The sequence below is a fragment of the Kalmanozyma brasiliensis genome (genome assembly GCF_000497045.1).
Source record: "Kalmanozyma brasiliensis GHG001 unplaced genomic scaffold PSEUBRA_SCAF5, whole genome shotgun sequence".
NCBI classification, from domain to species: Eukaryota; Fungi; Basidiomycota; class Ustilaginomycetes; order Ustilaginales; genus Kalmanozyma; species Kalmanozyma brasiliensis.
Genome location: NW_015961988.1, coordinates 359,465 through 374,952, shown reverse-complemented (window position 1 = coordinate 374,952; position 15,488 = coordinate 359,465). Strand labels below are relative to the sequence as shown.

Sequence of the window (15,488 nt, the reverse complement as noted above, 5' to 3'; positions counted from 1 at the left end):
GTTCTCACCGTCCGTGCGAGAGAAAAAAAGAAGACTGAAAATCAGGCAGAATCAGGCGACCGATCAGCGATCTTCTTGAGCCTCCAGCTGGAAAAAACAACCTCGTCCGCTCGTCATCGACGAAGGGCTCCTTAGCTTCTCACTGCAACTAGCTACACTTCCGTCGAGCACCTCAAGTCTTCGTTTCGCCCTCGCTCTGCACGAGCGGCCAGGATCTTCGTGCCGCAACGACGCGCTGTAAAGTCGCCCATGCGCATGGTCTGCGGTATCGTCTAAGCAGCATCAGCTTCTAAATGCATGCGCACTTCATTTCGGTTGTCTTCGAACCCTATTGTGCGTCGTGTCACACCCTCATCAGCTCGCACAAGATCAGCAGCAGCAATCGCATTCGACTTGTTCAGCACAGTTCCGCGCAGACAAACCCGCCCACTTCATTTGCTTGCTTGAACTGCAAACATGGGGCCATCTAGACACACTCGCACGGCGGCAGCGGCTGCTGCTGCTGGATCCTCATCCAGTCGCAAAGACGAGCCTGCTTCCTCTTCATCTTCTGCTCTCACTTCGACAGAGCCAGCTCCAAAGACACCGACACGACCCTCTCCCTATGCGAGGACGCCGACCAAGGCACCGACATCCTCTGCACTTACTCTCGGCCCCCGCACGCCAACATCGCGGACAAGCTCGCCCATGATGCTGCGCGAGATCTTCTCCATGATCAGTCCCTTCCGCGGCTTCAGCAGGGCCCGGCGTTCGGCTGCTTTCGGAGGAGGTGGTGACGAGGTGGACATGGACCAAGAGCCACCCGCCGGCACCCCTCTCCGACAAGAGTCGAAGCTTGATCAAGTTGAAGAGGATGACGATACAGACGACCGCATGATCGAGGATGCCGAGGAGGGCTTCTCTGCATCTGCTGTCCAGCCAGCCTCGTCCAATACGCAGAGCAGTCAGCGCAGCGCACGCTCAGAAGTACCACCATCGCCAAGTCGCTCCTCACGCTCCTCATTGGCCGCACCGCCAAAGACGCTTCCCTTGGCCAACGATGCTTTCGTCACGCCCGGCCTGCGTCGACAATTCAACAACGCACAGCCCGAAGTCATGTCATCCACGCCCTTGCCAACGACATCTTATGCGCCACCAACACAGACCAGCCCCGTGTCTCGCAATTATGACCTGCTGGCCCGCTTCTTCGCCGAAAAGCAGCGCGGCGGTCAAGGCGGGCTCACAGAGGTCGAAGTCGAAGGCTGCATTCGTTTGATCGAGGAGAGCATGGCAGATGGGCGAAACCTCGAATCTGAGTTCGCTGGTACCTCCAATCAAGGTCGAGGATATGCGCAAGTGCAAAGGACCGGCTTTGCGCCATCCTCTCGAGCCAGCAGCATCGCACCGCCCGCTTTTCCATACTCGCAGAGCACAAACACTCTTTTCCACCCGGGCACGAACAAGATGAACGCCTCTTCGAGCGCATACTCGTTCCTTGCTCCCCGTGCCCCCGCCTCGCAACTCGGCTTCGCTGGAGCATCGACGTCTGCTCGCAGCAGGCGACCTATCTACGTCGGTCCAGGCATGAGCAGCCTTTCGCTGAGGAGTCGACGACCCGTCGTGGCCAGCGCATCGCGCGCAGCAGAGATGGCCAAGTCGCAAGCCGCCGGAGGGATGCCCAGATCGAGCACGGATCCCAATCTCGCAGGGCTCGCCAGACATGTGGACGACACGCAGGACGCATCGGCTCGCAACGAAGAGGCCAAGCGCCGTCGTACCGCCGTCGATGTTGAGAAGAGCTTTTCTTCCAGTCGCGGATTGAGTTCTTCTCAGACGGTGCAATTCGCGCCAGCATACGAGAAAGAGGCTCGTCAAAGCAGTCTCCTCGCAAGAGACATCGCGGCCTCGTCATCGGCCACCAGTGCGTCAACATCGCCGTTGAAGCGCGCCGCTCCATCGATCGAGGCTACCGCCGCTTCCTCCGTCAAGACGAGCCCGCCGAAGGTACCTACACGCACGGCCAGCGCCATTCAAGACATCCTCAAGACGACACCACCGGTGCGTGCTCCCACCAAGCCAGAGCTCATCAACCCATATCAGTCGTCTGCACCCGTGGCTGCAAAGAGCAAGCCAAGCGCTGAGGCTGGTGCAGCCACAGCAGCGCCGGTGCGTCGCTCCGCTCGCACAACGATGCTTACGCGTGCCAAGGCGAGAGAAACGGCCAAGGCATCGGAGAAGCACAGTCCTCCCAAGGAATCGGTGCTCGACCTGATCGAGCGCACGGCGCCCAAGACGATCAGCAAGAGGAAGGCACCGGCCGAGGACCCACAGCCTGAGCCTCACCGCAACGGGAAGAATAGTGCGCCAGAGCCCGTCGCAAATCCGGCCGCCGAGCAGCCGTCAGAGCAGGAACGCAAGCTGCAAAAGACAGAAGAGGTGCAGCGCCGACTGGAAGCGCTCACCAAGGCCAAGACTCAGCAGCAGGACAAGCAGGAACCGCAGAGCAGCGCACCCAAGCCAGCTCCCGTCGAGAACAAAGCCGCCAAGGTCTCCGCCAACCTGCTGCCACCGCAGTACACGGCCACCAAGCCCAAGAAGCCTTCGCCGCTGTCGGCTGCTTTCCAAGCGCCCGACTCGCCCAGCTCCGACTCGGAGGTGGCTGCGCCCGCTCCGTCGCGCGGGCCTGCTGTTGCTCAGCCCAACTTCAACTTTGGCGCTAGCGCAGCGAAGACGTCAGCGCCGTCGTCAGGGTTCTCGTTCAGCACAAGCAAGCCTGGCGCCAGCTCGGCGCCTTCGACAGTTGCAGCGCCGTCCGGTGGGTTTTCCTTCTTGAAGCCGACTGCACCGGCGGCGACGTCGGCGCCAGCAACGTCAGCTGCACCGGCACCCTCGACATCGTTCTCCTTCAGCCCAGTCTCGGCCGCCCCTGCGCCACAGCAGAAGCCAGCCGCGACCAGCGCTCCTAAGACGAGCGGATTCAGCTTCACTTCTCACTCATCGACCACATCGACTCCCGCGCCACCGGCCAACAAGAGCACCGAACCAAGCTCGATCCGCGATCAAGTGCTCGCTGAAGACGTTTCGAAGCTGCCCTCGTTCGACTGGCAGGTGGCTGCTGTGACGGCTTCGAGCAGCGAGAGTGCGAGTCAAGCGCTGCGCGACGAGATCCGGTCGGTGGCCGAGTCGGCGTTGCCCAAGTTCGACTTTGTGTACGAGATCGAGACGTCCGCTGGCGCGGACGGAAAGGGGGACAGTGTTCCGCTCAAGGCGGCTGCACCGAGCAGCGGTGGGTTCAGCTTTTCCGCACCAGCTGCGGCGGCCGTACCCGCTGCCACCACCGCCGCTGACGATGACACAACCGAAGCCACGGACGACGCCTCCACCTCCCAACCTTCCGGCCTGCTCGGCGAGGGCGAAGGCGAACAGTCTGAATCGACCCTGCTCGAAGTTCGCGCCAAGATCTGGCGTCTCGACCTCCCCACCAAATCCTGGAAGGACCTCGGCATCTGCATCGCCAAGATCAAACACGATGCCACGACGGACAAGCACCGGCTGCTAGCGAGGAACGAGGCCAACGGCAAAGTCGTGGTTAACTTCAGGACGTATAAGGGGTTGAAGTGTACACAGGAGAAGACGGTGAATAGCTTTTTGGGGTTCGATGGGCAGGAGCCCATGCAGGTGAGGTTGAAGGTCAAGACGGAGGATATGGCGGGGGAGTTCAAGGAGATGCTCGAGACGGCGGCGAGCAAGTCCTGAGGTGTGGAGTGCAGGTCGGGAATACGATGCTGTTCTTCAGATGGCGTGGTGTGATCGGCGTGATGTGTGTGTGTGGTTCCACCTTTTTCCCCTTTCCCATCCTCGTCGTGACGACCTCACCAACGCCCCAAATATTTGATTGACCAGTCTTGCTCAGTGGCTGGTCGATTGAAGAAGTGGGCAACATCGAACCGAAACAAGGATTTAGGTCCCTCCCTTTCTGCTTCGGCGTGGGAGAAGACCCATTGAACGTTTCGCACATCCCCCTTCCACCCCAAGTAGAGAGTCTGTATCGGTGAGTAATGAAACTTTCTCGTCGCTTCGATAATGGGATGATGTGGTGGTAGGGTTGTGTGTGAGGTGTGTGATGTGGACGATCCAATGGCGAATCTGCGATGCCCTCTTCCTTTGGGAGAACAACCACATGCAGACTCGACAAGGCATCATCAGTCCTAGAGCAAGATCACCCTCTCGTCCACTTGCCCCTCTTCGTGCCGGTGGCAGCTCAGCCGCGTGAAGTGTTCCCTGGAACACCCGCCTAGCCGCGACCCGGTGCAGAGAGGATGCGCAAGAAGGTGAGAGATGGGCAAGGTAGGATTCGGGATCTATCAATGGACCCAACCGCCAAACTGCCCACCTGGAGTGCCACGGTGGGCGCGTGTTCGGTCCTACCCACATTCACTCCGCCCTCACTTGTTTACAGGCTATGTTGTACATGGTGTGCGGTGCTGACATCTGCGGCCATAGAACCTTGAAAGCACCGCATCCCGTCCGATCTGCGAAGTTAAGCAAGGTATCGCCTAGTCAGTACTGCGGTGGGGGACCACGCGGGAATCCTAGGTGCTGCAGTTCTTCTGTTTTTTTTTGTATTCGCCTACTTGCTCGACTGCGGTCGGTGTTCAGGGACTCAGCGTGCAAAGTCTTGATCGCCGTTTGGATGGCACGCTCGCTATCACCCGTGGTGACGCTCAGCTGCCACGCCATGGAAATTCGAGGATTGTTAGGCCTGATCCCTCTCGGAATCCGAAAAAAAAAGCTCGGGCCTGTGGAGATGAGAGCTCTAAAAATACGGGTTCTGTACCACAGTTTGTGCGCTTCCCTGTCCGGGCTGGTTTTCCCTTTCAGCGGTCAAATTTGGCAAAATTTTGCTCTGCACATAAATACTTCACCAACTCTGCGTGTGGTCTTGTTGCAACGACTCCACAGATCGACTAGCGAGGATGAATGAGATTGGTGGGGTTTCGGACGGGTGCTTCGCTCAGAGGCGCACGACGCTGCTCGGGGATCAGGTCTTCAACGCACGATGATGTGATGCGCGGAGGCGGGCGTGAGCTCTATCCTTCTTTAAGACTTGTGTGGGCGGTCGATGCGCGGGTGTGCGGTTTGCTCAGTCGTCCTCACAGGGTCAGCGAAACTCGGAGCGGAATGCTGACCATCCGGAGTGCGAGGGTGAAAGGCCGAAGAAATTAGAGCTCCACCGATCGTCGTCTGCATGGCCGGTTTCAGTGTATCGAGCGTACAATGGTACGCTCTAACGGAGAAGGGAAGGGGGGAAATGGATAGAGTTGGCAAGGGTCCACAGGCTCGCGGTCTTTGCGTGACGGCAAAGGGACAAACAATCCGTCCGATCCTGACGTGCATATGGCAACAATGACTCTCCGCTCCCGCAGAACCGCAAGCGCGCGTTCAATATAAGGTTGCAGCGCGCGTGCCCCCTCGGTAGCCGAGGAGAGCAGAAAGGGGCTGAAATTGGTGCTCCGCAAAATGAGTCTTATTACGAGCGAGTTTCTGGGTGAGACGATGGCTGACGATGCGTTCCAAGATAGGATCCAGTGCAATCTCACTACCACCAGCATTCCTCATGACTATGCTCGCACAAAGCCACACACACACACACACAGCGCCACGATTAGATAAGGCGACATCGGCTGACCAGGGCGGGAGAGGGGGATCGTCCGGGGCATTCGCCCTTCGCAAACAACAAACGATGGCTTGCAGCGGCTTCTGAATCACTCGCCGGGATGGTGGTGAGATGGTGACAAAGGGGAATGCCGCTCGAGAATCAGGCACAGATGCCCAACGTAGGTAACGGACGCCCCGTCGAAACGGCATCGAGAGGCATGCACGATCCTCGGACCAAGCACGATGAGTTTGCCAAAGCGGAGAGAAGCGGTGGGTTACAGTAGCTCGGCAAGGGCGTCGTCCAGTGGATTCTACCGGCACCGAGTCCTAATTTGAGCTGCTGTGCATGGAGCTAGAGATGCATTCCAGATCGATAGGTGCATGTTGTGCTGCTTCTTGAGGTAAGCTCGGTTCGCCGGCCGGCTGCAGGCCATTGTCCCCGGGTATGCTGCTTCGCATGAGCGACAATGATTGAGACGCGGATCGAGTGTTTTGTTGTCGCAATAACCGCTTTAAACGCGTGTGTCCATTGACGAAAGAAAGGAAGGGGCATGGTCCAAGGCGGATCGCTTGCGGGGCAAGTACAGACGGGACGGTGCTGAGATAGTAATGCTCCGAGCGCGATGGTGGTGGTGAAAAACACCCAGAAGTAGGGCCCCGGTCAAGGGTCGAGCGCGTCTCTTTTTCCGTTGTTTCCGTTGGAGGCGAGCACCAATCCTTCATGGTGAATCTCGATCGACGAAAAAGTGGAGAGCATCGTCCATTCGAAATCAGCACGACGTTTCAACGACAAGAATCAATGATAAGCAGGCGTCGCACGTTGTGCATGGCGAGCACCTTGCAATGCAAGCGGATGCAGTAAGCTTGCTCTAGAACAATAGACTGGCGGGCCCAGTAGAATTGGGCATGACGCACCCTGAGCATCGCTTGGCACATCTTGCTGCAGCGGTAGCTTGATTTTGAGCGCCTTTGCGTCTCGCTTGGTGTTGCCAGGCCCTGCTGCGCCTTTGCTCTGTGAGCTCAGACGGCTGCTGAACCGAATTCAATCAAAATGAAATCCAAAAACCAAAACTCAAAATTGGCAGCAAGCAGAGCCTAAATTGGGCTCGGACTCCCATCTTTTTTTCGAGTGGATCCCCGCTCCGCGTTCTGGTGTGTCTCTGGAGCCAAACCCTGTCGATCGTTCCCACCTTTTCAATTTCGGGAGAGTGGTGGACACCAATCAAAGCACCAAAGACCCTCTCCGATCCAACAGTGCATAGCATAGTTTCCAGTCCCGCAATGCAGGCCTGCTGCAGGTAGTGGGACCAGAGCGAAGGCCGATCTTCGATTTGAGAGTCGGGTCTCAGCCCGTCAAGTTAGCCTTGTCGGATCCAAGTCCAAGACAGCGATCCCGAGAATCGGATTGTGGTGATGCTTTTGCTCTAGTCTCCTTCAGCCGCCTTGTGAGACCTCATCGTCACGGGATGAAAGGCCATCTCACGGCTCAGGCTTTTCAAGCAAGCATACATGCTTTTTCCAGGCGATGCATCCAGAAATTGTGTGTGTGTGTTTAGCGAGACCGTGATTCCGCCCAATAATTTAAAACTGTCTTACGGCTCCCGTTGTAATGTGGCTGCTGCTGCTGCGCTTTGTTTTTCCATTCGCCGCTGTGGTGCCCCCAGGTCCGAGGCATTTTCAATCCGAGTGAGTGAGCATCTTGCTCGCCTCGCTCTGGTGACCAGATGACAATTTCCTGTCGAGAGCGGCTGCTGCGCCATTCTGGATCGACCCATGGCTTGCAGCTGCCTTTGCTAAGCTGGCGTTCTCGGGTGCATCAAGCCACATCTTTTTCCAGACGTGCGTTCGTTATCCCCTTCCACAGATCCAAGCTCCCTTCTCTCGCTCTCTTCCCCACCACCAACCAGCCATCGTTACCAAGCAGTCTTCTCACTGTCTCATTCCTCAACAGCGACGTCGCTTCGCTGCTCTCTTCATCTTTGTCGTCTACTTTGCTACGACATTCATCACCATCATCCCTTGTCTTTCGTCATCTCAACCCCATTGACATCGTCCTGCTCTCTGATCGCCATCTGTGATCATCTCCACCCACTCTTTGCTGCCTTGCCCGTCCTAGATCGACCGGCGAGCCAGCCCCGACGTTCTTCCACCACGTCTTCTTGATCTAGATACTTTCAAAAGGCTCCATTCAGCCGCTCTATCCTGTTACAGTTTCATCAGCTCACCTCATCATCGTCATCGTTCGTGCCCTCCTTCGCTTTCGCTCTCCACTTTGACACCATGCCAGCACACTACTCCAACTCTGCGTACACCAACGATCGCTACTCGCATCACGCTGAACACAACGCCACCATGCACGCTTACTCCAACCGACAACAGGCTCCCCCCAGGCCCGACTTTGCTCGATCTCAGACCATGCCACGAGGTCCGCTTCCCGCCCCACCTCACGGTCCCATGTATCCCGCCGACCACTCGTACCCGACCGAGCGTGCCTACCCGGCTCACCACGCTCCTCACCCCACCTACACAAGACAGCATCACTCGTACTACGACGAACGCGGTCCTCTGCCTCCCCCGCCTCTTCACCACAGACACGCTCCCCACCCCCAAGACGCCCACTATGGCTACGCCGGCGCTCGTTCTCCTCCTGCCATCCATGCCGCCCAGTCCTACGCACCTTACGCGTACGGCTACCACGCCCACTCGCAGCACCCCGGCCACGCAGCACACGCGCGTCATCTGCACCCTTCGCACCACGCCTCATCTGCCTCTTCCTCGATGCACGCCATGCGCGCTTCCATCGCCCACCCGATCTCGATGCCCACCGGCTCGCAGCAGCAGCCCACCTACCGAGGTCACATCAAGACCACCAAGGATGCCATCCTCCTGCTCGCAGCGTGCGATCTCGTCGACGATGCTGGGGCTCCCGGTCTGCCTCCTCCGCGACGTGTCAACCGTCGTCTGCTCGATTCGGAGCGCGCCGATCTCATTTGCTCCGGCAGCATCTTTGTCTGGGACGAGAAGGAGGCTGGTATGCGACGATGGACCGACGGCAAGTGCTGGTCCGCTAGTCGCGTCAGTGGTTGCTTCTTGACCTACCGCGAGCTCGAGGCACGCAAGAAGCCCTCCTCTTCAATCACCGGCGGTCCCACCTCGAACCTCTACAAGGCCGATGGTCTCATCAAGCAGTCGTTTAGCATGACCACCACCTCGGGTCGCAAGCTGCACGTCATTTCGTACTACACCAAGCGCGACGTTCGCGAAGGCTTGCTTCGAAGGGTGAGCGAAGACCCGCGCTTTGTTGGCGAGAACGGCGGCGAGTGGGGTCTCGAGATCGATGAGGCCGAGTATCCCGACCCGATTAGCCGTGCCGGCGACTTGCCCCCTGGCGTCAACCCTGACGACTTTGACGAGGGCTCTGCATCGCCTCCCAGCCCTGCTCACAGGGAACCTGTGGACCTGCGCGCATCGCACGGTGAGCCCAGCGTTCATTCGCGAGAGAATAGCTTCCACGCTCGCAAGATGTCGCCCAGTCCAAGGGCATACGCCGACGAGCGGGCTGCTATGGATCGTGGTCGCATCTCACCCGGCTCGAGGGATCCGCACCATCTCTCACCACGCGAGTCGAGCTCGAGGCGTGGGCCTGACAGCCACATGTCGCCTTACAGCGCCATCAAGACCGAGACCGCCGATCGCCTGCCCTACGCTGCCGAGGTGACGCCGCTGCACGAAGCACGCGGCCTGTTGCCCATCCGACCCATCCCCGTCGACTCCAAGTACGCAGAGCTCGCGGTTCGTCGCAACAGCAAAGACGCTACGCTTGAAGCGCCTGGCAGCGCCGGTCTGTTGTACAGTCGCAAACGATCGTATCAAGACTTCCGTGGCGCACCCTCGTTCGAAGACGACACGAAACCCGTCCGTCCACGCCTGCAGCGCATGCGCAGTTCAAGCATGAGCGACCCTCACTCGTCCGCACAGGACATGCTCGCGCCCATTCGCCCGCTCGGTCGTGTGAGCTCGGACGACGAGGGCGTCTCCAAGCTCCGTTCCACCCACAGCGGTCCCCTGGGCTTCAAAGAGCAGCACGACTCGGCGGTCGGCGCGCTGCTCAGCCTTCGCAGCGGCAGCGGCTCCAGCGACGACTCGTTGCCTTCGAATACAACTCCGCCCACCTCGGCTCCTAGCAACAGCCCCGAAGACGAGCTGGTCAAGCCGGCTTTCTCACGGATGGACAGGGCGGCGCTCGACAGGTTCAGCGTCCGCATCTGATCTCCCCCCACTATACCAGCTGTCTTTCTATAGTCCCGCATAATCACGTAGCTGTTTTCATCACTCATACACGTATACCACGCATGAAATGGCATTCGCATCACAGGAGCTCATCAAGGACTGCTGTTTGTGTGTGAGCGAGACTGAGTGGAAGCATGAGGAAAAGGATGAGAGGATGATGGGATGGATCGGTCGATATGGGGCCCGATCGCAATCTATTCGGCCGACAGGCCGCACGGTTGTGGTTGAGACTGTGCTAAGTTCCGACTGCAAGCGTTGCGTCTGCTTTTCCCGCGGAGCATCCTCGGTCTGGATGACTGAGTTTGGTTCGTCGTCGTCAGCTCGCGACGAGCTCATCTTTTCAAGCAAGACAGATAAGAAAAAGAGGGACGAGAAAGGAGGCGCCAAAATTCAACCCTGGCCCCGTGCAGCCTGCATCCTCGTTTTTCGAAAGGCAGCATCGGCCGATTCATCGCCCGCGCCCCGCGATCCGAGCTTCATCTCCCCCATTTGACCTTGCCAACGAGTCGAGGCCCGCCAATGTGGCCTCAAGTCCGACGAAAGTGGTCCGCGAGGGGCCCGTTGAAAGTCCGCTCCTGTGTTTACCGCGGATCTGCGCGCTCGAGAAAGACGTGCCCCTGTCTTTGTGCCGTTGAACGAGGTGAGGTCGGATGTGGGTCGCCCGAAGCAGAATCGGTGGCCAGAACAGCAGCGAGAGAACCACGGCGTGTCTTCAAAGACCACGCTGAATGCCACTAGGAGCGATCGTGCTCGACTGCCAGACGCTGTCGCACACAACGTAGGATGTGACTCCAAGAGACCAGCTCTGCTGTCCCTTGCACCGGACCCACACTGCTCTGATGGCACGCAAAAGCAAGGGAAAGGACGGCACCAAACTCAAACGACGAATCAAGGCAGGAGACCGGCTTCGAGTTTGCCAAAGTGAAACCACCCGATTGGAGCGGAGCGTGAAGTTGCGAAAGAGTGTTCTCTCGCTTAGAGGCTTGACAGCACGGATGGAAGCTCGTCGACGTGCACAATCATGCTCGAGAAGCGAGCGTCTGATCCGACGTCTGCTCTCGGGTGAAAGGAGGTTGACTACCTGGCTTGATGGCAGTCCATTTGCGGACGTGGTCGCCTTTCGCCTCACGGGGCATTGCATCCGGATGAACTTGTCCCACGCGCGCATCCAGCAGAAGCACGCCTAGCTCGTGGCTGATATGCAGGCCAGAAGCAACATGCAGTGTTGTCAAGACTCGACCTCAGCACCAGTGGGAAAGCCACACCTCGCTGCGGTTCGACTGCCCAATCATCAGCTGAGGGGCTGTTTTCTTCGGTCTGAGTTTGGAAATGATTCGTCACCGTGACCGGTTTGCCCTCACCTCCTTTCCCTCTTCGGACCGTGATTGAATGGACTTGGCTCTGCGAGTCGGAGTTTACCAGTCGAGGATTTGAAACTCGTTCGACTGCTGTTTGGCCGGGAAGGTCGATTTCCCGGCCACATCGACCGTCGAAAAAGTCTCATTGAAAAGCTAAAGTGTCCACATGGCATCTCGGCTCCACTGAAAAGGTGCTCGCTTAGAGCAATGACCCTGCATGCCATCAGCCCTAGAGCATTGTTGTCGACGACAATGCAGACAAAGTCACCGTGGGAAAGTCTTTTCACCTGTTTCGACCAAGCTGTGTCCTGCCGCACGTTGGAGCTGAGAGCGACCAAGCCGGCTCATCTTCCCGAACCAGCTGCGAATTCTCGTCTCGCTGCTCGGAGTAGCAATGCCATGCACGCGGTCGATCGCAAACTCGCTTGCTCTCGACATCGGCGTCTCCCCCCCACCCTCATGCTGATGTGCCACTTTTCAGCTTCCGTCGGACGTCATGTCCTCCCTCCTTACTGGTCAACTGCGCCTCTTTCGGGATCAAGCCTGCTCGATTTCTCAAACACAGTGCAAGGGTGACGTGCTGTCATCCACCTCGCTTACGGCAGATAGAGTTGAGCTGCATGGCACACATGCTCCCCTGTCCTCCCTCGGCTGGTACGCCCGGCAGCATTCGCTTTTGGTTGCAACTCACCGGTCTGCACGCATCCTCGTGCCTCTTTGGATGCTGCTCGGATTGGTGGCTTTCCTGACGACTTGCAGCTTGTGTCCCAACACGATCAGTGTGCTCATCTGCCCTCCTTTGATCCGTACCTCTCGCTGTTGTGTTCCTGCTGATACATCACCTGCATGGTCAGCCACCGACTCCGCTCTCGCTCGTTCCTCCTGCACACCTGTTCTCTCCGTCAGGGGACAAACAAGCCACAACGGAGCTGGTTCTAGCGAGCTTCGCTTCCCTTCCTTTGGATCGTTCGCCCACCAACGAGCAGCAACTACGAGCAAACTTTGTGACGCCCCTTCTGGCTTTGACGCATACACACACTCGGCTAGTACGGCATTCGTTTCGGACAGGAGAGACCGGAGCCAGCCACCGTTTGACCTCTCATAACCAGCTCTGTGGGTCTCCGGTGCCCATCCTTAAGTACACAGCATCATCTTCGCCGCTGAACACCATCGCAACCCATTCGTGTAGCCTTCAAAGACGCTTCCGATCTTCACGACCTGATTCTTGACTCTTTCATTTGTCTAGCGCTTCCAGCCTCGGCTTGCATTGCGCTCGGTCTACTTATCGACCCACCAGCTGCTGCTTGACGACGAAAGGGCAGGCTTCTCAGCGACACCCTCGAGGCTGCGGGCAGAAGTCCAATTGACCAAGGCATCGCTCGACAACCGGGTGGACTATCATGTCGACAACGCAGCAAGACCCTCACTACCTAGCTGCGACACTGTCCAAAGCAGCCGAGTCGATGTATCGCCACCCAACGTACGACCGCAGCTTCGACTCTGGCCGCTATCCGTCCAACACCAGTCAACCGAGTCTCTCGCACAGCCTCAACACGTACACCGAATCTTATCCGCCCTCGCTCTGCCGACGCGACTGCGGCGACTACTCTGCCGACATGACGCACAGCGATTGCGAGACGGGCTGCACCGACGTGGCACCGTCACTGGACGATACGTCCGACGTTGACGAGGCGCTGAGCAGTGTGAGCCACTCGAAGCCGTCCCTGCTCAAATTCGTCGAGCCGGTCGTGCAGCGCGAGCATACCAACGGCCAACCACGCTTGACGGGCATGAAGAAGAAGATGCAGCGAAGTAAGAAGGCGGACGACGGCGCATTCGGGGTTCACCATCTGCCTGTTCTCGGCTTCACCGACTCGCGCGCCACCTACGACTCGGACGAGCTTCTGCACATGGACCAGTTCCCCGGCGTGCCCACGAGGGACATAAACAGTAGCACCGGCAAGGAGCAGTGGAACGTCGACACGATCGAGATCGGACTCGAGGATCTGATGCTTATCAAGGGCAAGGCCAAGTCGATGTTTCTGGAGGCTGCGGACGACGGAGCGGAGGAGACCAAGAGCGCTTCGAGGCTGATGCCCACGAGACGAGCTGCAGCTCACTCGGTCTTTGACGAGACGGCGGAGCAAGACAGGCCGCACCTACCATCAGCACGAGCACGAACGCAGAGCGGAGCTAAGCGAACAGCACCGCTCGAGCCTTTACCGCCTTTGCCGCCGCCCAAGCCCACCGTCAGCACAGGCGATACTCCTTCATCGCAGACGACTGGTCTGCAGCCGAGCAGCAGCCACCCCCTTGTCTTGCCATCCGGCGAGAGCAGTGACGAGGACGTGTTCGCCTTCAAGCTGCCCACCCTCCTTCCCCACGATTCCCATCAGGGGACCATTCGAGCCCCTCGCGCCTCTCGCCTCAACTCCATCACCTCCTCTTCCTCCCACAGCAGCAGCACGCGCGATCTCGATCCGCGCGAAATCATCCAACGCGCGCGTCTGGAGAACACATCGTGCGGGCTCGATGCGGAACTCGACTCGTCCTCCAACCTCAATCCCATTTTCCCGATCCCCGAGCGACGGGGGTCGAGCGGCAGTGGTGTTGTGGCGGAAGATCTGCCCCCGTTGATGTCGAACCACTACCTGCAGGGTCATGTTGATCCGGTGGAGTACGCGAGGCTCAACAGGATGCCCGAGAGGCTCGCCGCCGCCACCGTGACGTCGAGCGGTCAGAAGCTGTCCAGCAAGCATTTGAACAAGCACAGGAAGAAGGAAGGGGAGCAGGTGGGATACGAGCCCATCAGCATCCTTCGCGCCGAAGCGGCGTTCCTGAAGGAGGATGGAGGGAAGGAGAAGAAGAAGAACAAGGAGAGACCGTGGAAGGGAAGCAATGGCGCAAGCAACTCGAGCTCCGATGTCAGCTCCGAGGGCAACAAGCTCAAGTCGTTCAAGTCGTCGCTGTTTCTTCGAGGTCAGAAGTAGGGAAGTTCAGCTTGACACGTCCGTCTGGATCGGCTGACAGGAGGGACCCACAATCGTTCACATATATACCCTTGCATGCCACGACGATATGACTCTATCATGCTTTGTCTTTGGCGTAGACGTCTGTGATTGGTTATACTGTTCCTGGCTCTCCTGGCAACATGTGTGCTCGCTCGCATGACGATCCTCGCCAAGAACCCTCTCGAGAGGGCCATGCTTTGCTATGGGGGTGAGGAGTGCTAAGTGAGGACTGCATTTGGGGTCGGGACATGCCCGCCCGATCTGCGCTGGCTTGGCATGTCAATTTCCCAGCTGCATCCGCCCAGAAAAGCGCCCGATCTGCAAACCGGCGAGGTGCTGGCTCGTGGCTAAAAAAAGGGCGATGATGCGGGCTGCTTGCTTGCTTCGTTGGTTGCACAGTCTCTCGAGTGAGAGAGAGGTCCAAGCGAGAGAGCACGCTCCTTCGGATTTTTGCCAATTTAGAACCCTTTTTATTGCGACGACAATGGGGCAGCAGCAGCAGCAGAATTGCTGTCTTTGACACGGCTTTCCCCACCCGTGTGCCCTTTTCCAGACCAGGCACGCTGTCACTCACTCATCCATTCCGCTCCCTGCATCTCTCTGGGATTCGTGATTCGTGATTGCGACTCCATTCGATTCAACGTCACCCTCGACACGCACCTTCCTACTCATCACCATCTACAGGCCTTGCGCTGCCTCCTTCTCGGCGCCAACTCCTGTCGCAAGGCAATCGCCGTCGCTGACACGTATTGCGACGCAGATCAAGCCAACCTAGCCTGCATTTCGATCGAAGCCTCTCAGGGACGCACCGCGGATCACTTCGAGGGTACGCTCGAACTCAGCCGGGAAGAGCTGGTACTCGCTACGACAGCTCGTCTTCACCCTCACAAACTACCTCTGCTCGATCGCAGCCCCTGCAACCTGTTGCATCCGACCAGTCGTTCCGGTCGAGGGTTCAATTGCTAGCTGCATTCATCGGATCGCACCGACCTCGCACACCACCAGCGACTTCGTGAAGCACCCTCAGATCCGCTTTGGAGTCACCATCACTTCGCTCCCTTCTCGTCCTTCCCAGTTTGAACCCCCTCCTCGTCAACGCCTGGCACGCTTGCTCGATCTAAGCAAGACACGCAGCATCTCGAGCTACCAATGGACAACTGACTCTAAAGCCAGTCTCTGCATCGTCTTCGCC

At 58.3% G+C, this 15,488-nt stretch overlaps 3 protein-coding genes across 3 annotated transcripts; all 3 read left to right on the top strand.

The window, feature by feature from the left end:
* Window positions 1-456: 456 nt before the first annotated feature.
* PSEUBRA_005185 (Ran binding domain protein) lies at window positions 457-3,735 on the top strand (the record flags this gene model as incomplete). Its single annotated transcript, XM_016438644.2, has 1 exon — window positions 457-3,735. One exon carries the CDS (start codon window positions 457-459, stop codon window positions 3,733-3,735), a length of 3,279 nt encoding a protein of 1,092 aa, XP_016290492.2.
* Window positions 3,736-7,917: 4,182 nt separating this feature from the next.
* Window positions 7,918-9,906, top strand: PSEUBRA_005184 (Gluconate transport inducer 1/Pac2; the record flags this gene model as incomplete). Its single annotated transcript, XM_016438629.1, has 1 exon — window positions 7,918-9,906. One exon carries the CDS (start codon window positions 7,918-7,920, stop codon window positions 9,904-9,906), a length of 1,989 nt encoding a protein of 662 aa, XP_016290491.1.
* Window positions 9,907-12,685: 2,779 nt separating this feature from the next.
* Window positions 12,686-14,275, top strand: PSEUBRA_005183 (uncharacterized protein; the record flags this gene model as incomplete). Its single annotated transcript, XM_016438646.1, has 1 exon — window positions 12,686-14,275. The coding sequence occupies one exon, from the start codon at window positions 12,686-12,688 to the stop codon at window positions 14,273-14,275; it is 1,590 nt and encodes a 529-aa protein (XP_016290490.1).
* Between the last annotated feature and the right edge of the window lie 1,213 nt (window positions 14,276-15,488).